Source organism: Pocillopora damicornis, chromosome 3 (genome assembly GCF_964200805.1).
Source record: "Pocillopora damicornis chromosome 3, jaPocDami1.2, whole genome shotgun sequence".
NCBI classification, from domain to species: domain Eukaryota; kingdom Metazoa; phylum Cnidaria; class Anthozoa; order Scleractinia; family Pocilloporidae; genus Pocillopora; species Pocillopora damicornis.
In genome coordinates this window covers 6,221,473-6,248,419 of record NC_142672.1, presented here as the reverse complement: position 1 = coordinate 6,248,419, position 26,947 = coordinate 6,221,473, and the positions used below count along the sequence as shown (strand labels likewise).

The following is a 26,947-nucleotide window of genomic DNA, read 5'->3' as shown; positions in this document are numbered from 1 at the left end:
TTCTGCCAGGTTGAAAGTTTTTGTTTTTGAAATTGCTAATGGGAGCATTCGAGTGGTCATTGTGGAAAAGTTTAACTCTTTAACTCCCACAATTGATTAACATACCTGTACTTGTAACTTCTCCCTACAATATCCATACATTATCCAGCAAACCTGTTATGAGAATATTCAAACTTGTAGGTAGAAGTTATCTTGATCTAACACCAAATTCTCATAACTAATTTACATGGAAATGTATAGCTGATAGAAGGAAGAATTAAGAATCAAATTTTGGGAGTTAAAAGGTTAATAAATAGTTAACAAATGAGCTGAAAATGTGGCTGTTATAGGGAGGAGGTTGTTAGTAGTGGACCTTGTGTTTTTTACAAGAGACCTCCTTAACATTAAACTTGTCTAACTTACCTTCCTTTTTCCAGGCACAAGGTGCAGCCACTGTTGTGTACTGTGCGACATCCAAAGAGCTTAATAAAGTAGGAGGGCATTATTTCAATAACTGTAGTGTGTGCAAGCCATCAGATGAAGCTAAGAATCCTGAAACAGCTGCCAAGCTTTGGAAACTGAGTGAAAGGCTTGTCAGGCAGATAACATTAAATGATTCACAAGTTGTGGACTTGTAGTCAATAGTTGGTTGACTCTGACTTGTTAGGGCCTAAGCCATGCTGAAAGCAGCAAGCTGCCATGATAATGGCAGGTTTGTCTAGAAATACTGAAGAGCAAGTGTTTCAAGTTAAAGAACACCTGTTGTTGAAAGAGGAAACAAGAGAAAATCTCAGTTTAATGCAATATAATTGCTCAGGTGATGTATGTTTGTGCTGACTACTGGAGGATTATCTTTCCATAAAAACTATACACAAAGTGATAGCAATATGGAAGTGCTAACTTTCAAAATGCCCATTCCATGATTGTTTAGGTTTATGACAATGAGAACAAAAGAAAATATGGTTATTGGGTTCCTGATCTGAATTTTTAATAGTATTATTCTCCTCAGGTGGAGCCAAAATAGATTAGTAATTCCTTCAACTTCAGCTTAGAGATTATTCAACAGTAATTTCTTGGCCCTCAAGACGTTATGAACACTGCATCAAAGGGACAAGATGGACCTTTAAAAAAACTAAACCAGACAAAGTGAATCAACATTTATTAATCACAAAGTCATAAAAATTATCATGTAATTGTTAAGTTAACTGTTTGACTCTGAAACTTAATTGTTCATTTTAATTGGACATTTAGATATAAGAATGCCACATGATGGTAGAACATTTTTTTTCAATGAAAATCCAACACCATATAGATGGAAACCAGATACAGTATTGTTACCAATATTTATTGTAAAGACAACCCATATTAAATTATTAAAACATTTTATTTATATTTCAACTGAAATTTGAGTTTTATTTCTCTTCCTGATGTAATAAACATTGAATCCAGTTGAGTTCAACCCCAGGGGAGGGGTGGTGTAGTTTACTTCACAGCTCAAACTCAGGACATTTCTGTACTGTTCCACTATCAAAGGAAAAAGTTTGTGTTTCAGATGGTAGAAATTGTCTCCACCCTTAACAATTTACCCATCAATAAGGAATTTTTCTTTCACTCTTATTAATGATTCACCCAAGCCATGTGCGTATACCACATCTCCTCAAATAAGTGCCCACACTCTAAGAAGTCCCCACCCCCAATAAGTACCCAAGTACCCCTTCCCCACCTCCTCCCCCACTGTTTCTATTTCCACTTTCTTCATTACCTTTTAAGCTTCAATTACAGTCTGGAATCAGTATAGGGGAATAGTTTCTTTTCCATTCCACTTATTTCTATCTCCATGTGCTTGCAGAGTACATTTATGTACATCATCTGTTTTAATCTTTGTCCTATTGCTGCACTAACTTAATAAGCATCCCTCCTGGATAAAATACCCTCCTTTCAAAAAGCTTCCCTCCACTTAGCCAAAATTTTAAGTTTATTCAAGGAAATATAGCATATATCAAGAGAAAATTAGAGGATGGGAATCAGGGCATTAGCTCTCTATCTAAATAAAAGTTTGTTATCACAGACATCCACTTTGAGAGTCACAATTTCTCTTCTTTAGTAGTTTCTTTGGAAGAAATTACACTTTACTTAATAACAGTATACTTTATAAGTAGGTAATTTTACCCCCTAAATTTCTTTCACTAAGAATATCTGATTAAGATTGACCTTTGTGCAGAACCATCTCTGAGGTGAAAACAAACCAATGTATGGGAGACCTAATAAATAACTAACTTAAATTGAAACTGACACAACACAAACCAAGGCCTGAATTACTCATCAGTAACATTACACTTTTCTTTGAAGTCATCTACCAGTAAGGATTCTCTCTTGTCCCACAATTCTTGGAGTCGTGGATCAAGATTTTTAGCAAGGACCATCTCATCAATCTCATTGTGACTGAAATTTTTATACTTTTCATCCTCTCCTTGTTGTTTAACAAGTTTCCAGATGATGTTGGCTTTTTCTTTTTCTTCATTGGTTAAGTAATTTTTACCAACACCAAGAGTAGCATATTCAATTGAGTATACACTAATAAAACGCTGAAGAAAAAGATGAATAATTCTTAATACCTATCAAGAGTCATTGTAGTAATATATTTATAGTAAGGTTTAAAAAAAAACTATGTAAGGTTAAGTCTGTACTCAAACCAAGTGGCCAACCCAGCTGCAGCTTATCCAGGTTTCCTTGGCATGAAGTGATTAGGAGCATCACTACTCCCTCCTGGATGGAATACTAGTCCATCAAATGCATTTCCCTAGACTTACCCCACTATTCACCAAAACCCATTCACACTCCTGGGGTAGAAAGCAGCACTGTAAGAGTGAAGTGTTTTGTCCAAGAATACAACACATTCACCCGGCCAAGTCTCAAAGCCAAACCTCTTGACTCAGACTCCAGCACACTAACCATAAGATCACTACTTCTCCCACATCATTTTAACCCTTTACACCTGAACATCATGATGCATATTCTCCATACTGTTCTCCATACATTTCTTTAAGTGCTAACAAGGAGAACTTGTTGAACAATCAAGAGCTTCTTTGGTTGGTGATCATTTCCTTTATTCTCATGACCTTAATGTGTGATTCAGAGGTGATGTTGTAAGGAGAAATTAGATGCTAGTCACTCTTAGGGGTTAAAGGATTAATAAACCAATCACCAATTATCAAAAGTCATAAATATTTAAAGCTAATTGTAATAATGATCAATGGGGGTAAGGACCTACCTATTTCCCTTATTGTGTCTCAAATAATTGATATAACTGAATTTTCTTTTCCAAAAAATTAAATTTTTGTTGTCATTTTCTCAGATTATGATAATAGATTAAGGCAAAAGAAAATAAAAATTTAACATGCACCTTCCTCCTCAACCTTTTACACTTCTCCTGATAACCTAAGATGCCTGCTCAACAAATTTGTGGACATTTGATTGTGTCTCATTGTCTTGGTGAGAGAAGTCCTGAGAAGGAATCAGTTACCATCAATAGTCAAGCCAACATTTCAACAACCTTGGCAGAAGTCATCGTGAGGGTCAATTCAGACACTACTATCTATAACTGTATGGTCCTTTTCAGAGATGCTATCACCTGGATGATCAGAGTACATGGTCATCTGTTACTCTTAGGTTCCAGCAAAATTGTTGTATGGCCTTTGTACAGAAAGAGGTGCACAAAACTTAAAGCTTAGACCATCTTTTTTATTACAAGACTGTTACCTTTTCATTAAAGCCTTTACTGGAAGTTCCCAGACCAAAGCTTTGTGCAATGTCATGAACTTGTTTCCGCTGTGATTTTTCAAGATCTGGTGGAAATTGCAACTCAGCACTCTGGTCCTTCCAACCTATTTCTCGAAACCACTACGAAAAAAAAAGGAAAACAGGCTATTGAAACCCACATAGACAGAGCTGAAATGTAGCCTTGGAAGCAACATTTTGATAACTTAATTCAACCTGATTAAATTATTGGCTATCAAATTGTGGCTGATGGAATTTTTTTACAAGTCTCTAATCAACTGTCAAAAGGCAAAAGCTGTCATGTAAATAAATCTTTTTCCATTAGTATCCTAAACTATCACCAATTGCACTGAAGAACTTCCTTGGTTTTTCACTATTGGCAAAAAGCCTAACAATGACAGTGTGTTTTTAAATGATAATTGAAAGCCACAGATTTTTTTCACCATGTGGGTCAACTTACCAGCATCAATTTTCGCAGTTCCCTTTCTTTAAAAGGAAATTCAAACTGCTGAATGTTTGAGTTACTCTCGTCCTTGCCTGTTATTTCAGGAAACGGAAGGTCACCTGAAAATCAATTTCACATGCTGTATAAATTTGGAAAAGTTGTAATAGAGACAAACTATTTTCAATGTTTGAATGATAAAAATCTTCTTTGTACCTGGATGCTGCTTTGTGGAAAAACTTATGAGCATGCGATGGGGAAAAGGAATGCGTAGGAGAAAGAGTGTTGATCTTACTTCTTCCACTCATGCCTCAAACTCATCACCAGTCCCTGGTTCCTCAGAGAAAGATGTGAAATGTCCAAGAAGAAAGCTGATAGAACTCCTTCCTTAAGAGCAGATTTTTTCCCCTTTATGTTAATTGCGCAATGATTTCAATTGCGTTTAAGAAAAATACTCTTTTTATAATAATTTCTTTCATTACAATGGGATACTCTTTTACTGGGTGACCAGAGTTAACTTTTAAAGACCACAAACAAAAATGGTTCATAACAATAATTTTCAATGGTTACATTGATTCTGAGGGCTGAGAAAAAGTATAGGCCAGGGTAATAACAAGATAAGCTACATGAATACCTTTGTTTACTTTAATGAAAATGTAGGCAGTTCCTGGTAATGGCTTTTTTAAAATTATATTTTGAATATAGTATAATTTCACTTTATAACAGATCAATAACAAGCACATACAGCATACTGAGATTTGTCAAAATTGTTGATGTAAACTGTAAAGCAATAACAATATTGCAAAATTACTTTTTCTGACTTAGACTCACTGTAATTATTTTTTGACCCCAGTTTCACAGTAAAAATTGAATCTTGAACAAGGTCATCTAATCTCCTAGTTGACTCTGCTGCTGCTCCTGCTGATCCTTTACTCTTAGACAAAGGAGGAACATATCGCTTGGCCATGATCTTCTTAAACCCAGGGAAACGGCCTAGGCAAGAAAGAAATCCCACTGAATACAGTATGGCTAACTGGACCAAGGTTTTGTTTCTGGAGAAAAGGCAATAAATATTTAGATCAAAATATAACAGGATTCATACATTCACCTGTTTGCACCAAATCTCTCACAGTGCTCAGTTTTAAGGTTTGTTGGTTTAGATCACAAGAGAAGTGATTGGAGAACAGACAATTGGAGAATTGGAGAAAAGACAATTTCTGATTTTCTAAAGATGCTGTGTCCAAAACAGACACCTTTCTCTACCAAGATTCCACAAGGTACACCTGTAAAAGTGATTTGAGGTTGTTGAGGATATGAAAGCTAGTAAAAAGGCTGTTGATATTACTTTAAATCACTCGTAAACCAAATTGTTTTTGTGTCTTTCCTCTATCGAACAACATTTATCAAGGAGAAAAAAATTTTCAGTGGCTTACTGTGTTCTTACTAAAGGTACGTATCCGTGAACTAAGTATCCTTTGAGTCAAAATTGTTGATAACTTTGAACCTTGTCCTAACTGTTGGGCTTCTTTTCCAGGCAGAATATACCCGTAAAACATGGTTTTCCGTAGTGGCCTCGAAAAATTTAATGGGGTATTGCACCTGAAAAGACTCATGATAATTCATAAAAATTCGATCTCCTTTCAATTCAGCGCCACATTTGCACAAAGAAAAGCAGATCGCTGCGTCGTACGAGCAAGTTGTTATCTGTTCCTTGCAGTTCAGCAACACCTTGTTGAAAAGAACGTTCAGTTATAAAAGGAACACTCACCGAGTAACAAACTGTACACTGCCGAAGCTCTTGAGGGAGGTCAAAACGAGTAAAAGACACAACCACTCTCAACTTCCGTCATGACAGGAGCAGAAATAAACAGGCGTTCCACGGGAATGTAACGCCTGAAGGGGAGTGGTACCTAGTTGTCATTTTGTTTACATGACGAAATATCCAGTAATTAGGTTTGATCTGCACATCGTGTAAAATTTGAACAAAAAATTTGTTTATTCGAAAAGAGAGCATTTTACTATTTCAATCAGCGAATAATGCCCAAATGAGCCGCCAAGTTCGCGAGTTCAACGGGGTGACCCCATATGATGGAATGATGGAGTAGCGGAATGGCGGAATCCAACAACGTGGAATGCCTCGATGTACGAAATTAAAGTCTTACCAAAATAGGATTGCTGATTAAATAAGAAAATTATTTATGATTAACAGGCAAAATGAAAGGAAGCCTAGTTAAATCATTATTGGATCCCAGTGGATCTTAAGTTAGTCCCTATAAGTTACCATGACCATTACTATTGTTATAAATATTATTATTATTATTGGTAGCATGATTGTTTGTTACCATTTAATTATTGGTTGAGTGTCAGTTAGTCACTATATTAGCGTTGTGATTTTCTTGTTTAAGTTTTGCTTTTTTGTTTGTATTACGGTTTTTTTTTTAATAGTAATGTGTCACTTTTTGTTTGTGTTTTCTTTCTTTGTTCGCGTTGGCCCTTTTGGGTCACCGCACTATATTCTTGAATCATCTTCCTCATGTGGAACAGGGTACTCATAAATATGTAAAACGCGGTAGGTTTTTCTGTTTTGTTACAAATCCTTTGCAACTCTACCTTCTGGCATCATTATTCTAGTTTTTTTTTAATACTATAAAAGTTTTGCTTCATATCAGTATCCACATGCAGTCTTGCCTATTATTTTTGTCCCGCCTAATTTAATGTAATCACACCTCGATGCAATTTAAGGTAAGTCAAGTAAAGAATGGCTGAGAAACAATCTCTACTTCTTCTCACAAACCCTAAACCGATAGCTTAAGTTTGTCGCACAGGAAAAGTTACCATAACCTATGTCCAAACGAATTCGGCTAGCTATGATCGTGAAACAAATTTTTGTCTGTTTTCTGTCAGTAGACAGGAATGAAACTAAATAATAAATTGTCTCCTTGGTTAATTTCTGTATCTAAGGAAATTGTTCTTGCAAAAATTGTCAACCATGTCCCTCTACCACTACCAATGTTTCTATGTACTAAGTGACGGACAATCGACTCTCGATTAAAAAAAAAAACCGTTACTCCAGATGATGACACAGAGTGACCCACAAAACAATGATAAAAAGCGTACGTTTTTGATTGTTTCAAACGAACCAGTGTGAGTTATCGTTTAGCTCAATTCCAGTGCGCTCGAGGACTAGCGAAAAAATCGTCTTCGTCGCAGTTCAAGTAATTTGCCTAATTAATTTTCCATTTAAATGGACTACCATTTATGGGTTGACCTCCAATTATCACAGACAGACTACAAACTCCAGGTTGCCTTGGGCAATAAATGAAAGTATATGACCCATCACCAGCATCTTACGCTGCAAGTTCTCGCCGACATTCACGGTGGAATGCAAGCTCCTTAGCACTTCTGTAAGCTTTGTAGCCTTCTTTGATTGAACAGGACTTAATTGAACCTGAATGTTCACTTTGTGTCTACCTTCTGGAACTCTATAACTGCTTTCATCCTTGATGATAACTGTGAAATACACAAAGAGCAACTTCTTCTCGGACATATATATCCATCTGTTCACCTTCCTTGTTAATGGGCGTACTTGTGCTAATTCCCCCTCATCCTTAATCGACCTACTCACTTCAAGTTTCATATAATCATCCTGACAGGGTTTTAACCGGTATTTTGAAGAATTAAGCTGGGAAAGTCAATAGACAAGTTGTGACTTCGCCTTTAAAAATTAGGATACTACTAAAGGACGGTGAGAGAATGAATGATAAGGCTATCTTAAGTTAAAAGCATGTCGAAATAACTCCACGTGACAAGTGCAACCATCAGAAATTAAACCTTATCATCGTTTTCCAATACACGGAGATTCAAATAACCTCATACGCTTGTATAATACAGGTACTGATCAGCGATCTCATCAATTTCGCACTAATGTTAAACATGATAAATTTAAGTTCGCAAGGTAACCAGGAGGATAATCAGACATGGTTTGATGCCACTCTGGTTTAAAGGTTTAACGAATGTAACCAAGAAGATAGAGACTTGCCCTTTCTTGATTTAAATGTGTGCAGGGGAATTTAGAGACAAGTGTTTATCGTTAACCTACCCACACCGACAAATACCTCGCTTTCGACTCTCACCACCCTATTTGCCATAAAAAGTCTGTGGCTAAAACTTTACTCAGGAGGGCTGACTGTCTACCATCTTCACTTGATTCGAAGGCTGATGAGAGAAAATATGTTGCGGACGTCCTAAAGGTAAATGGCTAAACCAAAACATTTATCCGTAGCTGCCAGAAACCAGTAACAACTAGTAACACTCCTGATAAGAAAGAACCAGCGACTGGTTTTGCTCTTATTCCTAACATTCGGGGTGTTACGGAACCCACCAAGAGAAGTTAAGTAGCCACAACATTAACGTTTCTCAAAAACCTTTTCAGACTTTAGGGCATACTTTTGCCCAACCTAAGGATCCTGTTACAAAAGAACAACGAACTGAAGCGATTTATTCTATTCCGTAAAATGATTATGATCACGAGCATATCGGACAGACCAAACGTCAGTTTGGTACACGCTTGAAAGAACATCAAAAAGCAGTCTTCTCTGGCGCAAAAGAAAATTCAGCTTTATCGGAGCACTCATGTCTAACGAACCATGTAAACTGTCAACCATGTCTCGTATTGTTCTTCAACCACTACCATGTTTCTATGTACTAAGTGACGGATATTCGACTCTCGATTGAAAAAATAAAACAAGCTGTTTTCCAGCTGATGACACAGGGTGGCAATATATCTCTTAAACAGAGTTTTTGTGACCCAAAAAACAATGAGGAAGCGTGGGTCTCAGATTGTTTCAAATGAATCTGTGTGAGTAATCATGATCACTTAGCTCGATTCCTATTCGCCCTATTTTTTGGATAAGTCACACCACGTCTACGGCGGCTTTGGTCACGATCCTGGTCGACCTGCCACTGAAATGGACTTCCATAGATGGGTTGACCCTCAACGATCACTGACAAACTGCAAAGTCCAGGTTGAACTGGACAATAATTGAAAGTATATGACCCATCACCATTATCTCGCACTGCAAGTGCTTCCCAAGTGCCAAATGCTTCACCTTCCAAATAACCAGTCCCATCACCATTATCTCGCACTGCAAGTGCTTCCCAAGTGCCAAATGCTTCACCTTCCAAATAACCAGTGAATTCAGGATAAATTTCCGTTAATTGAACTTGAATGCTGACTTTGTATCCACCTTCTGTAACTCTATCACCGCTTTCATCCTTGATGATAACTGTGAAATACACGTTTTCATTCATTGTGGTCGGATATATCACTCCTTCTTGGCTCCTTCCCATGCTAATGGTGCACCTCTGGGGGTCACACTGTTTGTAAATCATTTGTGCTAATTCCCCCTCATCCCTAATCGATCTTTTCACTTGAAGCTTCATATAATCATTCTGACAGGGTTTCAACTGGTCTTGAGAAGAATTGAGCTGAGAAAGTCGCTTGATAAGTTGTGTTTTCATGGACAAGAGCTTTACGTCATCTCCATCTGCTATGGCCTGACCGGTGAAATCAATGCCACTTCTCAACTGGGCCAAAAGGGAGGAAAGATCGTCTGCCTGACTGTCGAGCTGCTTTACTTTAACTTGGCCTTGCGTTGTAGCTTTATGCTTCAGGTGTGCACGGTGTTCTTCTAGTACCTTCACTTGCTCATCAATGAAAGAGTCCACCTGTTTGTTGACCTCTGAGACTTTAGTTAAGACACGGCTTTTCATGTTTTGTACTGCTTTCAGACCCTCCTGAACTGCCTTTTCTTTAGTTGAACATTTCTCAAGAATAGCGCGCACAGAACGTCTTTCCTTTTCAGCAATATCAGCCACAAAGTTGTATTTGTGTTCTCGGTGATCAACAATGGTGCAGTCCCGGCAGATTGTTTTCTGGCACGTTTGGCAAAAGAGCTTGACTAACTCCCCACCATGCTTTTCACAGAATGCTGGCTTGACCAGGGCCTTTGAGCCAACTCTTTCGACTTCCTCCAGGGATAAGATCTTGTGACCCTTGAATGCATTGATCCTTTTATGTGCAGTGACACAAAACTCGCACATGAAAACACAGCAGTTGGTACATCGGGACACAGCTGGATCCCCACTGTCGCAATGCTCACACACCAGTGGCTTTTTGGATGAAGACATGTTACTGTCCTGCATGCTTAGCAAGGTCATAAAATTATTCACCCAGAAATTTGACTGCAGCTTGCCAACATCTCCATTAGTTATCTATTTGAGAGTAAGTGCAAACTTTAACATATTTTATAGATAAACTCGCTGATATGCACAGATCAAATCGTGCGTTAGTTCATTTCTTATACATTTTTTAAAAGTTTGACTAATTTCTTCGGTGAAACTGCACCCTAATTCAAATCAGTGTACGAAACGGCCTTAAAGATGTGAAATGTACATTGACCAACAGAAAATTCTAGAAATAACAGTGTCATGAATAGTTCGATATCCTGCATGTCTTTCAGTATTCGCGATTTTTGAGAGCATGTAATCTGCAATGTAGATTGTCCCGATGAATTATTGAGATAACACCATTGCCATCTTTTTATCTGCTTATTACCCTCAATTTTTTTTTTCAAAATAAGACCAAATAATGTTAACTGTAGAAATAGACTGAAAAAACTTCAACTACGGAACTTGTTTGTTCAAGTGCCTCATTTTGGTGCTCAGAACAAGCTTAGAGCATTGACACCTAAACAAAACTATTTTTCTTCCTGTTCTTCTACTTCTTACTTTTCAGTTAAAACATATGAATATTCTCTTAACATGATTTCCTCATAATATTTTGAGTTGGTACCAATTTCAGAATAAACCAGAAAATGAATGTTCTATTTTTTTAAGTCCACTCACACTTCCCCTCTCAATCTAACCTTCAGTAAGCACTCCGAGACATGAACTGAGTGGTAAAAGTAGGGGGTACTTAGTCCAGGACCTCGAGTTGGAATTCAAGTGCTGGACAAAAGGAAATCACCATTCTTTTCAAATGCAGCTTGCACAAGGAGCAGTTCCTTAGCAGTTTTCACGAGCGTGTGTTTATAAAAATCTTCCTCGTGGGGGAGGGGGAGGGAGGGACCTAGATGTTTTTCTACGTCCTATGCTCACAGAAAAACGTATGAAATCTTTCTGTATTCCGCAACACCCTCAACATTGCTGATCTAAGCATTATGCAGAACTCTTGTCGCATATGGACCTAATAATGGTCTTATTCATCAAAGGGTTCTCTGTGGATCAGTGGTTGAGCATAATAGCGCGCAATCCAAATGTCCGAGGTTAGATTTCTCGAGAAAAATTATATTGGCTTACGTTTGTGACTACACAAGTAACATCTTTCATTATTATTGAACTTACTTTAACTTCCTGTCGGCACTCTGGGCAGGTTATGATATGATTACGTCCCTTTTTTTTCACTAGTTTCACAAGGCACCCTTTACAGTAGGTGTGCAAGCATGGCAGAACTTTCGGTTCCTTGAATTGTTCAAAACAGACGGCACAGCACAGCTGCTTATTAATTTCCTCAGGCTGAGCACAGGCCATGTCGAGTCTGAAAAATTCAATTCAAACTGAATACCTCATCTATTTTCAAGTTGACTGAACATATGCAACAAAAACATATTTGAAGGAATTATCTCTGACGTCTGATTAATACTGATAAGTACCGTAAAGTCCTCCCCCAACCTAACCTCCCCCCCCCTCAAAAATAAAATTCGATACTAGTCTATTTTGTAAAGTATTCGCCTTCATTTTCATTTGTTCTTCGTCATTTAAAATGCTTACTAATACGCTGAATTATAAACAACATTCATAACACCTTAAGACACAGGCTATGAAGTAGCAAGCAACACTGTTTTACAGCGTATTTCGATGAATATAAACATCCTGTTGAACATCTGTTTGAATTTTTAAAAATTCTGTTACCGCGAAAAGACTCGTTTGTTGTTTTGATTTCTTGTTCAGTGGACCCTACTCAATCGGTCATCCGTGTCATCCTTCTCTGAACTAAATTTAGCTTATGCTACGGACAAAACTTCATTAGTGCGCAAGAGAGGATTTGGAAAGAGAGGTTACTAACTTCATAGTGAGGACTTGAAACTATAACATATTGAAAACGAATAAACATACGATGAGCAAGTGAAGGCACATTAGAACTGGATTAGATTAGCAACCTTATTCACAACACATGCAGGAATGTCATGTGCATGTGAGTTGTTCAGTTATGTGTGTAAATCATGCACAGTGCTGGTGTTTCATCAACTTTTCAATGCGTTGTTTTTTCATATATTTTCGTGCTGTTCTGGTGCACGTGGCTCCCTTATATCCCCCAAAATTTTGGAATACATCACTTCTATATATTCGAGTTATCTACAACTGATGCATGGTTAGTTACAGTTGGCTAAGTTCTGAATTTCTACTTCAACATTTCGACCAATTTGCCTTGAATTAAACGTTCTCCATTCTTCTCAATAGTCAAGGTGAAACACTCGCTCGCGTGATGCGATTCCCCTTGCACTTATATCGTAGTCTGGCTAACATCTGATTGCTTTAGAACGTAAACGAGCATAGTGGAGGTTACTTTACTTGTTTATGTACAGCTTGCTTTTACATTCGGCCTCCCTCTTAAGCTAGATTCGTTCACGCAGGAGAGTAGCAAATGAAACGCCCAGTTTATAGATTTACATCACCTTTCTCGGTTCAAAACGCACTGAATAAACTCAATTTTTGGGATTAAGAAGCAAAAGTTGGAGAAGAAGGGTATCTGTAAGCTTACTTGAAAAAGAAACTACACTCTTAAGCTAACGGAGTAATTAGCATACTAGAATGTAGTCGCGCCAAATAAAAGGAACTTACTTCTGTAATTAGAGAGCTTGAGGCTCGATCAACACCATTTGTCTGCTTCACTGATTTCAAGGCATTCCGACTGCTGATCATCGCTACACACTATTGGCTGATAGAGCCGAATAACATCTCCGCATGCGTTAGACTTTGGAGTGAAACAGATTTTGAGTGGTTTGCATTTTTGATTTACCATTCTGTTGCTTCGAGGTTTTGTTTCCCGACCTGTTTTTCTTTTACAGAACAACCTTCTAAAAGTTTACACACCCTCTTGATATTTTCACAAATTAATTTTCCCTTCAAAACACTGGAAATAGGAAAATGCCTTCAACGGGAACAGAATGCCTCGGTTTAAATGCTAGCCCCTTTTTTTGCACAAATTTCGCTGAATTTTAAACCTCGTATGCTTGAGCCTACGTTATTGACCCCATAGCTTTGACGCAGTATTTCGTTCTTCAGCTCTGCCCTATGGGCCGTTTTTCAAATGATAATTCATTTGTAGGGAATTTTGGTATTGGACCATTTTGCCACGGAAAAGGTGATCAAAGGTGATATTTACATCTGGTGGAAGTTTTGATGTTTGTCATCCAACCATCACTTATTCGCGCAGGTGCGAAAGGCTCATTTTTTCTGTTGTCTCATAAAAGTCTTTATCCTTCCCTTTCAGTTAAAACTTCATCATTTGACTTTGCAGCTTGCCAATAGTCTCTGGTGGAGCTCTTCAGCGATTTTGATGCAGCTTTTTTAATGAAATAAAATTTGTCTTTTCCAAAAGCAACCTCGATTCTAAAGAAAGACTTGATCGGTCTTGTTACGAGCATGAGACAAAGAAAAAAAAGACAGGTTCCCGTGTTCTACAAAGAACTCTAATACAGTCAAACCTGTATCAAGTGGTCACCCGCAGGGAATGGCTGGGTGACCGTTAAATACAGGTTACACAGGATAGGGGTGTTCTGAAAAACAATTTGAACAAATGCGATTTTAACTGTTATTGACTACTAAATGTAGTAATGCTCAAAAACACTACTAACGTTGATTTCGGGAGATAAACATGGATTTAATTTGAAATGATAGATCATTCTTAGTTTTAGCTTTTTATCTCACTTGAGGTGACTGGCAAGAGAATACCAATTGATATTCTCTTGTTGACTAGTCAATAAAGGAGGAAGACAATACAAACGGGCCGTTGGGACTCAGTCAAAGGTAGGTGTCAATATTTAGGACCAGATCCCCTGCAATCCTCTCGAAGACTCAGTTTGCTCAAAGCTTTAACCCTTTAACTCCCAAGAGCTAATCAGTAATTCTCTTTACTGTCTGAAACACAATTCTTATAATGTTAATTTGGAGAATTTGGTATTGGATTAACTAATAATCACCCAATTGATATTTGTTGGGCCTCTCAGTCGAGGGGAAAACTCTTACTAACTATACATTTTATTAAACGATTTGTGAATAAACTCTTCAGTCGATAGGCTACTTCACCTTTAAATTTAATCTTTCATAAAATGACTTCTCTTTTCCTTCGTTGAAGTACAATCTAAGGTGCTTTAACATCGTTTGTAAACTTCGCCTTTAAAGTTAGGATGCTATTTAAGTACGGTGAGAGAATTGTTAATAAGGCTATCTTAAGGTAAAAGCATGTCTCAATAACTCTCCATGACAAGTGCGACCAATAAAAATTAAGCCTTATCATCGTTTTCCAATACCAGGAGATTCAAATGACCTCATGCACTCGTATGATACCAGAAGAGCTATTGATTAGCGATTTTATCAATTTCGAACTAATGTTAAATTTTTTTATGTGTTTTGTCAAGGACCAATGATATGAGGCATTCTGAAACTTTTGTTTCTTTTAAATGACGTCTTCGAAGTTTTTTACTTAATCGTTAGATATAATGATTATTAAGATTGGTGGTTTGGCAAAAGATATTTTGCCAATGAACGCGTATCGCTTACATAAACATATGTTTTTTGTCTTTTGTTTTTTTTCAGAGGAGGCCTCCCTCGTGTAACCCCATGATTTCTGGAGGACCCCCTTGCCATCTATCAAAATATTGTTTTTAACAAGTATTGTAAACTTAAACTTACTCATTTGGTGATGTAAACTACCTTTCTCTTTATGAATAGTTCATAAAATATATGTTGTATAGTAATTGATCATGCAAAAGTTGTCAACTTGTCTCGTGTTGCCCTTCTGCCACTACCACTGTTTCTATGTAAGTGACGGATACTCAACTTTCTATTTAAAAAAAAAACCGAGCCGTTTTCCCAGATGATGACACAGGGTGGCAATATAACTCTTAACCAGAGTTTTTGTGCCCACCAAAAAATTAGAACGCGTGGGTTTCTGATTGTTTCAAATGAACCTGTGTGAGTAATCATTTAACTCGATTCCTATTTGCCCTATTTTTTGTATAAATCCTATCCACATCTACTGTGTCTCCGGCCTTATGCACGGGCCAGTTCGTCTTCGTAATAGCCTTCGTCTCATTACCATTGGTACTCTTTGTATTCAACGTCCTCGTTGTAAACTGCCTGGTTCACTTGCCAATTAAATGGACTTCCATGTATGGGTTTACCCTCAACGTTCACAGACAAACTACAAAATCCGGTTGCATCGAGCACTATGAGAAAGTATATGACCCATCACCATTATCTTGCACTGCAAGTGCTTTCCAAGTGTTTGCCAACTGATTGCCAAGTGCTCTTTTTTCCCAATTGCCTTCGTCTAGATGTACTCGTCGTAAATATTTCCTTAATTGAACCTGAATGCTCACTTTGTGTCCACCTTCTGTAACTCTACGACCGCTTTCATCCTTGATGATAACTGTGAAATACACGTTTTCATTCATTGTGGTCGGATATATCACTCCTTCTTGTCTCCTTCCCATGCTAATGGTGCACCTCTGGGGATCACACTGTTTGTAAATCATTTGTGCTAATTCCCCCTCATCCCTAATCGATCTTTTCACTTGAAGCTTCATATGATCATTCTGACAGGGTTTCAACTGGTCTTGTGACAAAATAAGCCGAGAAAGTCGCTGGACAAGTTGTGTCTTCAGGGATAAGAGCTTTACGTCATCTCCATCTGCTATGGCCTGACCGGTGAAATAAATGCCATTTCTCAACTGGGCCAAGGGAGGAAAGATCGTCTGCCTGACTGTCGAGCTGCTTTACTTTAACTTGGCCTTGTGTTGTAGCTTCATGCTTCAGGTGTGCACGGTGTTCTTCTAGTACCTTCACTTGCTCATCAATGAAAGAGTCCACCTGTTTGTTGACCTCTGAGACTTTAGTTAAGACACGGCTTTTCATGTTCTGTACCGCTTTCAGACATGTAACACAAGTGCAGAGTTGTAACACCAGTGCAAATTACAAAATAGCGCTCACACGCTGCCCAAATGTCATCCGTGTCGACTGTCTAGGATGTGTTTTTCATGTGAATTATTAACAAGTAACAATACGATTTCTCGTGCAATTTGGTTCTAATAAGCACTTGTAAATTTCTCAAATGCTACAAATTCTCTAGCCTAACAGGCTCTGTAATTTTTTTGTCTTTGAGAAATTTACACGTGCTTATTAACACCAAATTGCACTCAAAATAATTTTTTTGCCCACACTAATAAATAGAAATAACTTTCTTGATTTGTACAGTACAGTGCAAATATCAGTAAATGAAATTTACAGGACCACATTTCAACAAAAATGCCTAAAACATTACATACAGTGACTCAACAATTCTTATCCTACTAAAGGTTCAAACATCATTCTACAATATGTGCAAAGTATGCCTATACTATATATATATATATATATATATATATATATATATATATATATATATATATATATCATAAAATTTGACTTACATAAAACAGTGTTCAATACATAGGAGTAGAGCAATGTATATATTGTAAATCCCCTGATGAGTGGGCAACCACGAAATAGGTCTGTAGGGATGAACTGGTAGTTTATTTGTCCTTTTCCTCCCACAATATATATATATATATATAACTACTATCATGTCATTTGACTTGTATGAATGGCTTAATGGCTCGAGAGCACCTGGGAGTGTAATGTATTTGAAAAAGGGTAGATGGGAATATTTTTTCTCTAACTTGATTGTGTTTTTTTTGAGTGACTTTTTCAGCTAAATGCACATGACCTGAGTGGGGAAGATGTAGCATGCAAGGAATTGGATAGCTAGCCTAGTAAGGTTTTGCTTTGCCAGAGTATGGGGCCACTAGATTGGCAAAAAGTGGCAGAATTGTTCATTTTTCAAGAATTAAGCAGTGTAGTGTCTCTGTCTGACTATTACTTGTCTTTCCAGTCCAAATGATATAATTCCGCCTGGATTTGCAAAAATGATCAGCAAACAAGTCCTACTGCATTTAAAGAGGCCAGGCTGGCTTTAAACCTTTTAATAACCCCTTAGAGTGACTAACATCTAATTTCTCCTTACAACATCACTCCTGAATCATACAGTAAGGTCATGAAAAGAAAGAATATTATCAGAAGCTAAAGAAGTGGTTGATTGTTACATAAATTCTCCTTGTCAGCACCTTAGGGAATGTATGGAGAACAGTATGGAGAATGTTAGGGTATAAAGGGTTAAAGGCAGGCAAAAACCCACCTTCAGACATAAACCTAGTATGAGCTGAAGTTGCTTGCAGTGTTAATAGAACCCCCTCCCAAACCCAATACTTTGACTGTAAACCAGTCCCTCCCAGTGTTTTCAATAGAATTTGAAGTGGTTACCTTGGTGCCACACCTGCACCAGAGAATAATATGAAAAATATTTTCCTTTTCAGTTAAGCACACTAGTTCCATTCATAATAAACTGGCTTCAAACAGAGTTTTCAGTTTTAACTTCAACAAATGATCATTAAATATTAGTCTCCTTTGTAACGGTTGTTTAAGCAATCATTTTGTTTCTAATCAAATCTTCCATTTGCTAAAAAACATATTTGTTCTGGAAATATGGTAAATGATAAGACAATATTGATCAATTCTATTAAAACTTGTTTATAAAGGTTAAAGTAGACTGAAAAAACTCTAAAAGAGCTTAAGGGGATTTTGGTCTCACTTCATGAGTTTGCTCGAAAGCTTCCTAAAGTCACAGAGAACCAGAGTGATCATGGTAACCATCCAATAGGACACATAATAATACTGATTATTTTTTTCACAAAGGGCTCAGTAAATCTGATTGGTTCTTAATAATAGTAAATACTTTCTCAATAATACTTTCTTGAGTTGCTAAGTACCTTCCTGGCTTCATTTTCCATAAATATATTTTGTTTTGCTAGCAAAGACATCTGTCATGACCTCAAGCTCATTAGCTTATTAATTCCCTTCTTTTTTTTTTCTCTCTCTCTCTCTCAAATCACTTTGGTTGCTAACAAAAAAGTGGTTTCAAGGTGAATTTGTGGAAGCAAATGTGTCATTAAATGGGTTGATAGGCTGCTCAAAAACTGTTTGTAACATTAAGGTTAAATCCTCACAAAAAGTCACTCAGACAGTTAAAACGTGACGTATTTGTTTATGATTAAAGTAATTGATAGAACTTTCATTCATTAAAAGTCTGAATTCTCCCAAACAATTTGATTGTTGTAAAATGGTAATCATAGTTTTGAGTTCTTTTCTAAATACGCTTTTGGTAAGTCTTTAACTTGGACATTTTACTGTAAATTGCACAAGAGAAACTGAAGGAATTCAATGAGAAAAAAATTGCCTTAAATCCCCTTGAGTCTAGTTAGTGTCTAATTTGACTTAAGTTTTTGGGTGGAACAAAGACCAGAATTTTCACATGCCATTGCAACAAGCAAACTCTCACAACTTCAAAACAATGACTTACAACAACTTTCCTGCCATCTACTGACTGAACAGAGTTGAATCTTTGTAGATTGACCATCAATAGAGGTGAACAGTACTTTCTGTGAGATCATTGACTTCTTTTGAAGAAATAATTTGTTACTTCCACATTCCCACTTAGTGATTTCTTTCCTTTTACGTTCCTAATTACATTTTTGAGTTTTTGCATGCACATTTTTCATATTGTTTTTGCATTCTTTTCACCATAGTTAGTTGAGGGGACTATGTTTTCACTCATGGCGATTTGTATTATGTTAGATTTTTTCGCATAATTCTGCTTTGTTCAATTTCATTTGAAAAAGTTTCTCAAAAAATTTAACATTGGAGTATCAGAGTGCAATGGGTTAACATAGATTCCTTCACTGCAATCATCTTTTTCAGATCTTTTAGTTTTTCCGTCCTTCGTGCTCGCAAGTCACACAACGTTTGTAAGTCTCTCCTTTTCTGATTGTATTTCCTCTGTTGTTTTGCCTTTTCCTATTCCTTCTACTTTGTAATAACTTGTAATTATTTGTTCCTTTTAGCAACCACAATCAACTGTAATGTAAATAAATTTTAAATCATTCACGTGTTGAAACCTGACTTTGTTGGCAGTCACATAATTAATGTGACAGTCATTGCAGTTAAGTTTGTCTCGCCTAACCAGCACCGCTGTTTTTTTGAAAGTGTTCAAACACTTTTTTTTTTCTTATGCACTTTCTAATTGACAGGTATCAGATCGCAACAGATACTTGTAAAAAAAATGTCTCAAAGTTTGGTAAGCACTAAAACAAGGAACGACCTAAAACCACCGAAAACCACCTACAACCATCTACAACCACCTCAAAATTTCAAAAACCACCTACAACCACCTCAAAAACATCTACAACCACTCGCAAACTATCTAAAACCATCTAAAACAAAGCATAAATGTCTAAAATAAGGCGAAACGACAACATGTCACGTACACGAAATACGAGAATCGAACGAAACCTCTACCTCCCCCTGAAATCTTACTCTCCCTGGTCCCATGTATAATCAACCATCTCACGAAATGAAATGCGATAGCATGCTAATTATTTTATATTCCCTCAGCAAAAGACTTAAAGAAATTTAGGCGGTACTCAAGACCTTAGGCACAGTTTTTCCAAATACAGACCTCCCAGCTAGTGTATAATATATACACACTTTCAAGAGGTAGTCTACAAATCCATTACAAGATAGTATCCTGTGTGTATCAAATTTTCATATATACATGTTCTCAAATTTTGTTGCTATGATCTAAACCATTCTTTTCCTGGCCAAGCCAGATTCTATTGTTTTCCTTTCATAAATCACTTTTTGACTCACATTGTAATGCCATGAGTTTTCTTCTGCTTGTAATTGGAAACAAAACTTTCAATTCTCCTTCCTTGAAACACAGAACACATTTTTTGTGATTGCAACTTCTTTTTGTATTGGATGAAATCATGGCAGTGAATTCCATGAGTTTTCATTATTGGGGGGAAAAAAAACAGAATTCAGTATTCACATCTGCAGAAGTCTTCCACTGATGCATTTAGCCACTTCAATGCTTACATGACATAATTGAAGTAAATCAATCAGCCAATGAATTCTAACTGTTCTGATGGCCAAGAAAAATAGAAAAAAGTCACTGACTTACTCATGTTCTGGCTAACCAGTAACCATAAGAACATGGTCTTCTTTGCTTCTCACAGCAAGTGCAGCCTTTTTTTTTTTGATAAAAGGTTAGATGCTTAGTGTTCAATGGCTGTTTACTTTCCTCTCTTTGTAGTTGAGCCTCGGTTAAGCTTTATCAATGGAAACTTAATATCTTTCCAAAAATGTTCCAAATTTGATCTACATGTGGGCAGGTGTTTGCTGTGTCGATCCCCCCCCCCCATCCAGCTAAATCGGATATTCCCCCTCTCCCCCCCCCCTCCTCACAAACACACACAGCCATGGGGTCTCCGCCCACTTGAAAACATAAAATTGGGGATATTTTTTTATTTGACACCAAATTTTCACATCTAAAATTTCTAGAAATGTATGGCAAACAGTTTGTGGAATTAATATCTATAAAGGGTGAAACTGGGGTTTGTTAAAAGAATAAAGTCCTGAACTAACTGTTACATCCTGGCGGCACTCTGGGCAGGTTATGATATGATCATGTCCTTTTATTTTCACTAGTTTCACAAGGCACCCTTTACAATAGGTGTGCAGGCATGGTAACACTTTTGGTTCCTTGAATTGTTCTGGACAGATGGCACAAGTTTTCTGAAATGGGGAATTTTCCCTGAAATTTCAGTTGCTGCTGATAAGCCTAACAGCCAAAGTCCTGTTCAAAAGCTGTTGTTAATCTATATTTATACAACATTGCATTCTAGTTCCTCTCTGCTTCTTTCTCACAAAATGTTCTAATTGGTAGAATTATTATGGTGAAACCTCCATTCAGGGGACACCTTAGGAACCAGGGAAGGTGTACCTGATGGTCACCACACACACACAAAAAAAACAACTGGCATTGGTTTGTACAAAGTTGACTGAAACCAATATGTCAAGTCATTACTACCCCTGATGCATGCCTGAATCACTCAGGAAAAATATGGACAGAAAGTATAGAGCAACAAAATGGCTGCATTGAATAATCCAAACTTATTTTTATCAATCTTTCAGACTTGACTTTTAAAGAAGCAAACTTTGGAGCACATTTTCCTCATGCAATCAATACAATGCTCTGATAAGGTCATCATAAGAAGTATTCTGAAAACTATAGGCCAAAATGCTAGAGAATGAGATAACAGTGGAATAATGGTAGAATACTAGCTATAGTACAGTGGATCTTAAAAAGGCTCTTAACAGCTTGCTAAGATCTCCCACTTTATGTGATTAATCATGCAAAAAACAAACAACTACCGTATTTACCCGTGTATAATGCGAACTTATTTTTCCCGAAATGAACACCTAAATTCGAGATGCGTATTATACACGGAATCCTTTGTTTAGGCTCACGCGACATTAGAATAACAAAGACACATAAGCGTGCGATGTAATTGGTCTTTAATTTGAGGGTAAACTAACCTACCAATGACATGTTAACAATTTGGATCCTTGAATAAATTTAACTAAGTATTTAAGCGAACAGCTGATCAACAAAACAGTTACTGTAATCTTGAGCAATCAAACGTAAACATGGCTACAAAACTCGCCGGAACAAAGCGTCAAAGTTACACAGAGTCAGATAAGTTACGAATCATCAATTTCGCCGAACAGCATGGAAATCTCGCTGCTGAGAGAGAGTTCGGTGTATCTGAAAGTAATGTTCGCTTATGGCGGAAGAGCAAGGAAAACTTGGAAAAGATGCCTCGGTTGAAACGAGCAAATCGTGGCAAAAAAGCTGCATGGCCAGAACTTGAGGTTGATCTCCTCGAATGGATCACAGAGAAACGGAACAATGGTCTCGCCATTTTACCATCGCTGGTGAGGCTGAAGGCCCTCGACATGGCAAAGAACGAGAAATATGGGATTCCACAAGGGCAGTTTAAAGCAGGCAACCACTGGTGTCAGCGTTTCATGAAGCGTAATGGCTTGTCTCTTCGCCAAAAGACAACTCTTGCCCAGCGGCTTCCAGATGACTATGAGGAGAAAATCGTGCGATTCCACCGCTACATTATCGATCTTCGCAAAGAGCACAATTATCCTCTTCATGTTATTGCTAACATGGAAGAAACGCCACTAACATTTGACATGCCGCCAAATCGAACCATCAACAACTCGGGAGTAATAAAGAAATAAATCAAACTTTATAAGTATGTAAGCATGACAAGTTGTGATTGTTTGTCCTTCATGGTTTAATGATAACTAGAACTATTTATTAAGTGTAGATCGCTACTTTAACTAGTTAAATATTTTGAGATTTCTTCAGTGTTAACATCATTTTTTGTCAATTGTTAGCTTTATTTTGAATATGGCAATCTAGGTATTTTGAAACTGGATATTGCAATCTCTTTGGACCACACACACTATAGTGCCTTTACCAAAGCGCCTTAACCCTTTGACTCCTAAGAGTGACTAGCATCTAATTTCTCCTTACAATATCACCACAGAATCACACATTAATGTCATGAGAATAAAGAAAATACCACCAACTAAAGAATCTCTTGATTGTTGGACAAATTCTCTTTGTCAGCACCTTAATAAATGTACAGAGAACAGTATGGAGAATATGAACACTGATGTTAAGGTGTAAAGGGTTTAACTTGCAACTCTTTCTGATGTAAAAACCCTTGATTTGCAATTTCCTTATCCTTTTGGGTTCCCTCCTTAATTTGGCCATAATGGGCTTGTACTTTTCAACTGCATAGGGTTTGGTAATCTTGTGTCACCAACATGGAATATTATTTCAATGCATTGCACCCTGAACAACAAGGAAATGCTGGCTGTGAAAAAGGGTATGTGTGATAATAAAAAGGACTCTTATTTTAACTTAAATTTGAAACTTTTAGATGGTTTATTTAAAATTTATATCAAATAATACAAGCTTAAGATATAGGGACAATATGAGCCATAAGACAATTCCCTTGCAATGTCATTTCAGACGAACACTAAATACACAATTGTGGCACTCCATCATTTGATGATCACAACCGCTGTAAATAAACAGCTGGGAAAATAAAAATCTTTTGAAAACCCTTTTAAGCCTGATTTCCTAAAAACAATGGTTATAAAAGAACTATTTGAGCTCACGTAGAGAAATACAGATTCTTATAAGCAGGTATTAGGCCATTTTGCACAGTAATTAATGTAACTGATGGAAATTTTCCCCCCTTTTTCTTTTGTCCCTATACATCTTCTTAGGTTAAAGTATCCTAAATGAGCAAATAAATGATGTATTGTGCAAAACCAAATTTTTTTCAAATTTTCTTTTGATGCTTAATCTGCCATTTTGAAAATATTCCATCCCAGGTCACATGATGTGATACACCATATGTGTAAGGCAGTGAAATGGGTCATGTTTAGACCTGAAAGTAACACCTTTACCCCTGTTATCCAGTGGGTACCAAGCAGGAAAAAAAGGTTAGAGGTAAAATATTTTCTCTTAAAAGGTTGAATAATCGAAACACGGCAGATCATGTATCTATAATCAGAGCCACAGGTAAATTGCATGCCATGCCAAACAGCGGTAAAAAAGTGTATATTTTATCTTCTTGACCATTGTTGAGTCTGTTAGAAATATCATTTAGTCCAAGCAAAAAAAAATTTTACATAACATTTTTTCAGGTGTATGTCACTGTGACCTAAAGCCCATTGGTTCTGGAGTGGGGGTGACATAAGTGCAAAGTGTTGTAGGGTATTATAGGAGGTCATCATCTGGTTTCGTTCACGAAATATTTCTTCCACGTTCTGGAAATGTACAAGATTTATCCTTCCTTTATCTTTTTTAACAGAGACTAGTAAGCAGCACAATAGAAGACTTCTGCCATTGTAACTTTTTGTTTATTTTTTCTAATGCGTTTTGTCTCTAGCGGAGACTTCTTTTGAGATGATTACAACTAACATTTAACAGCATATATATAGCACATTCCTGTGCCTAGGTTTGACTTCCAGTGGAAGTGAATGATGAAAGAAACATGCTGTAAACCGACATTACAAGAAATACCTTGTTATGAGCACCACACTCAAGTGTTGTTTCTCATTTGCAACTGGAAAACATGATGAAATAAATCTTGTCTGCACGGTTACATGTTTAAAAAATGTACCACTGTCAGCTGAGTGAACAGTAAATTACTCACACTTGTTTATTGTAAATAACACAACCCAACAGCCTGAGAGAGGAAACTACTAAAGCTACTACTTGTTACGAGACTGCCTAGCTGTGGGTATAGTATAAAATGCAGCATCTTGGTTAAAAAAAATGAACCGAGTCAATGACACAATCACGTGATGGAAATAACAAGCATGTAATGTTTCTCAAATTACGACCTGAACTCAAAAATATATATATATATATATATTTTCAAGCTCAGGTTATCCAAAACTGTACCACTCTTAGCCGCATTGACATTTATAATATGAATGAATCAGAAAACAACAGGATTTCAAGCAAAGAAAACAAAAATCAGGGAAGCACTGTGTGGTGATATTTATAACAAAGCAAATGCAGACGGGGTTAGCCCTCACCAGTTTCCAGCTGATGAAAGTGTGCAGTGACAGTGGATTGTATTTGTTCAAGAAAAAAAAAAGAACCTAATAGTTGGACACCAGGTTTGGGTCACATTTGCAGCAACCATTTCTTACCTGATAACTACAAAGGATTCTGTGCAAAAATAGCTATATTTTACTTCTATGCTAGTATTAGAGAAGTCTGCAGTTCCTTCTATTCAAAGGTCTCCTACTCCTGGATGCTGCACAATGCATCTGGGTTCTACCTGCAGCTATTTCTCTGTAACAGCCTCCAAATTTTTATTTTTTCAAAACATCTACCTCTTGATAACAGATGTTTTCTTTCTCCCTCTTCATTGATAAGCAGTTTCCACACTGGCACCTTGTAATAAAGGAATCAGTACAGTAGCAATTTTTATCACGGTGTTGAATAGAAGAAATAGAGAACACAATATGTATGTTTGATTGGTTTCACCAAAATGAACAGTTATCAGCTCTGTAACTGTCACAAACGTAAGAGATGACTTAACCTTTAGGCTATAAACAAGGTACAAAGACCACAAAAGAAGAAAACTAAGTTAACAATACGTTAATGTTAAGAGGATGTTCATTTCTGCATGTACGACAGCTACTTTTTGTTGCATTGTGTCTTACAACAAAAGCAGAGAACTCTTTAATCGTTCGTCAAATTCAATACAAGAAAACTTAAAACCAATAAAAACGCGTTGAAACATGTATAATTTGAAAAACTACTCTAAAAAATGAATCCGTCCAATGCACCTCCACAAGCGTGTATGTTTATATTTTCACAGTCTGTGAAAAATTAGCTTCGGAAGAAAAAAACAAAGACGCTTTATGGAATTCAGGAGTCTGCTCATTTGGTTTTCTATACTTTATTTCTCATATATTTAATAGGCGACTGATTTTCAGATACTTTATTTACAAGTGTAATGCACTCACCATCCGTCGCTGTCTTGATTGAGGCGGTCGCAGCGCACGGACTCTTGATCCTCATCTGACTCTCGAGCTCTCTCTTCGGTTTGTCCTGGCAGTTCAAATCGCCAGGGCCGATTTAAACAATAGGCTCATAAGCCCTATCATTATTTTTACCCTCCATCGAGGCCTCAAAATCCGAATGATCAGACCCCGAAAAATGAACTGATCTCATATGGACTACTATCCGCTATATTTACGTTGCTTCGTCTACTCACGTGCGACGTACATGTCACATGATCAAATTCAAAGCTTTTAGGGCAGATAAGTCACGAAGTTGCATTTAGGACAGTTTTTCGAGCGAAAAAAGGCACAAAGAGGCGTTAGAAGTACCCTGTGTCTGTTTCAAGTGTCTGTGGCCTTAAGACAGTATTCCGAAAAAGTGACCTTTTAGCCGTCAGTTACACTTTAACTACCTGTTCGGCCATGATTGTCCAGTCGAGTTAGTTAAACCCAGAAATGAAAGCGAATAAAATCCCAAGAGCGAAGCATAAAAGCATAAGAGCGCTTTACTCCGTGTAAGGAAACTTCACTTTCCAAGTTAAAAGCATAAATGAAGGTATTAAAAAAAACAACAACAGAAACAAGCGAAGTAGAGTGTGTAAAATTCTTCGAGATCGTCTGAGAAGAAACTGGATTATCTTTTGCGGTGAAGTAACACTGCACCCTCTACAAATTTAAAGCTAACGGAGTGAAAATTTGGTTAAACTATATCGCAAATAAGAGTAGAAGGAACTTACCAAAGAGTACAGGAAGCTAAAACGCTCGGTCAACACACTTTTGATTCACTGTACACGCACACCTCACTCTAATCCGTATATGAAAATCGCATGACAAGCCTCTCGCTACGAACTATGGGCC

The 26,947-nt window shown here is 37.1% G+C and overlaps 3 protein-coding genes and 1 pseudogene across 10 annotated transcripts in view; 1 reads left to right on the top strand and 3 right to left on the bottom strand.

The window, feature by feature from the left end:
- LOC113672829 (WW domain-containing oxidoreductase) overlaps positions 1-1,377 on the top strand; it is a 14,724-nt gene extending 13,347 nt beyond the window's left edge. For both annotated transcript variants that reach the window (XM_089200121.1, XM_089200122.1), the window contains one exon: positions 417-1,377. In XM_089200121.1, coding sequence (XP_089056247.1) covers positions 417-617 — 201 coding nt within the window. In that variant the 3' untranslated portion in view covers positions 618-1,377. The remainder of the gene's footprint in view (positions 1-416) is intronic.
- On the bottom strand, positions 1,122-11,743 carry LOC149047987 (uncharacterized). 4 transcript variants are annotated; one of them, XM_089200127.1, is made up of 6 exons: positions 5,967-8,351; positions 5,307-5,481; positions 5,030-5,191; positions 4,217-4,320; positions 3,739-3,879; positions 1,122-2,564 (listed from the first exon to the last, which is right to left on the bottom strand). In XM_089200127.1, the coding sequence occupies exons 3-6, from the start codon at positions 5,163-5,165 to the stop codon at positions 2,295-2,297; spliced, it is 651 nt and encodes a 216-aa protein (XP_089056253.1). In that variant the 5' UTR covers positions 5,166-5,191; positions 5,307-5,481; positions 5,967-8,351; the 3' UTR covers positions 1,122-2,294. The 4 variants fall into 4 exon arrangements, with proteins under 4 accessions (XP_089056253.1, XP_089056254.1, XP_089056251.1 ...); XM_089200128.1 differs by lacking the exons at positions 5,307-5,481; positions 5,967-8,351 and adding an exon at positions 11,603-11,743; XM_089200125.1 differs by lacking the exon at positions 5,307-5,481 and having other exon boundaries at positions 5,030-5,250.
- LOC149047985 (E3 ubiquitin-protein ligase TRIM45-like) lies at positions 8,505-26,947 on the bottom strand. Of its 4 annotated transcripts, XM_089200119.1 has the most exons (4): positions 26,827-26,943; positions 11,603-11,795; positions 9,376-10,471; positions 8,505-9,306 (listed from the first exon to the last, which is right to left on the bottom strand). In XM_089200119.1, exons 2-4 carry the CDS (start codon positions 11,786-11,788, stop codon positions 9,071-9,073), a joined length of 1,518 nt encoding a protein of 505 aa, XP_089056245.1. In that variant the 5' UTR covers positions 11,789-11,795; positions 26,827-26,943; the 3' UTR covers positions 8,505-9,070. The 4 variants fall into 4 exon arrangements, 3 of the variants coding, with proteins under 3 accessions (XP_089056245.1, XP_089056243.1, XP_089056244.1); XM_089200117.1 differs by having other exon boundaries at positions 8,505-10,471; XM_089200118.1 differs by lacking the exon at positions 26,827-26,943 and adding an exon at positions 21,059-21,196 and having other exon boundaries at positions 8,505-10,471.
- Positions 11,991-22,025, bottom strand: LOC149047986 (E3 ubiquitin-protein ligase TRIM45-like; annotated as a pseudogene).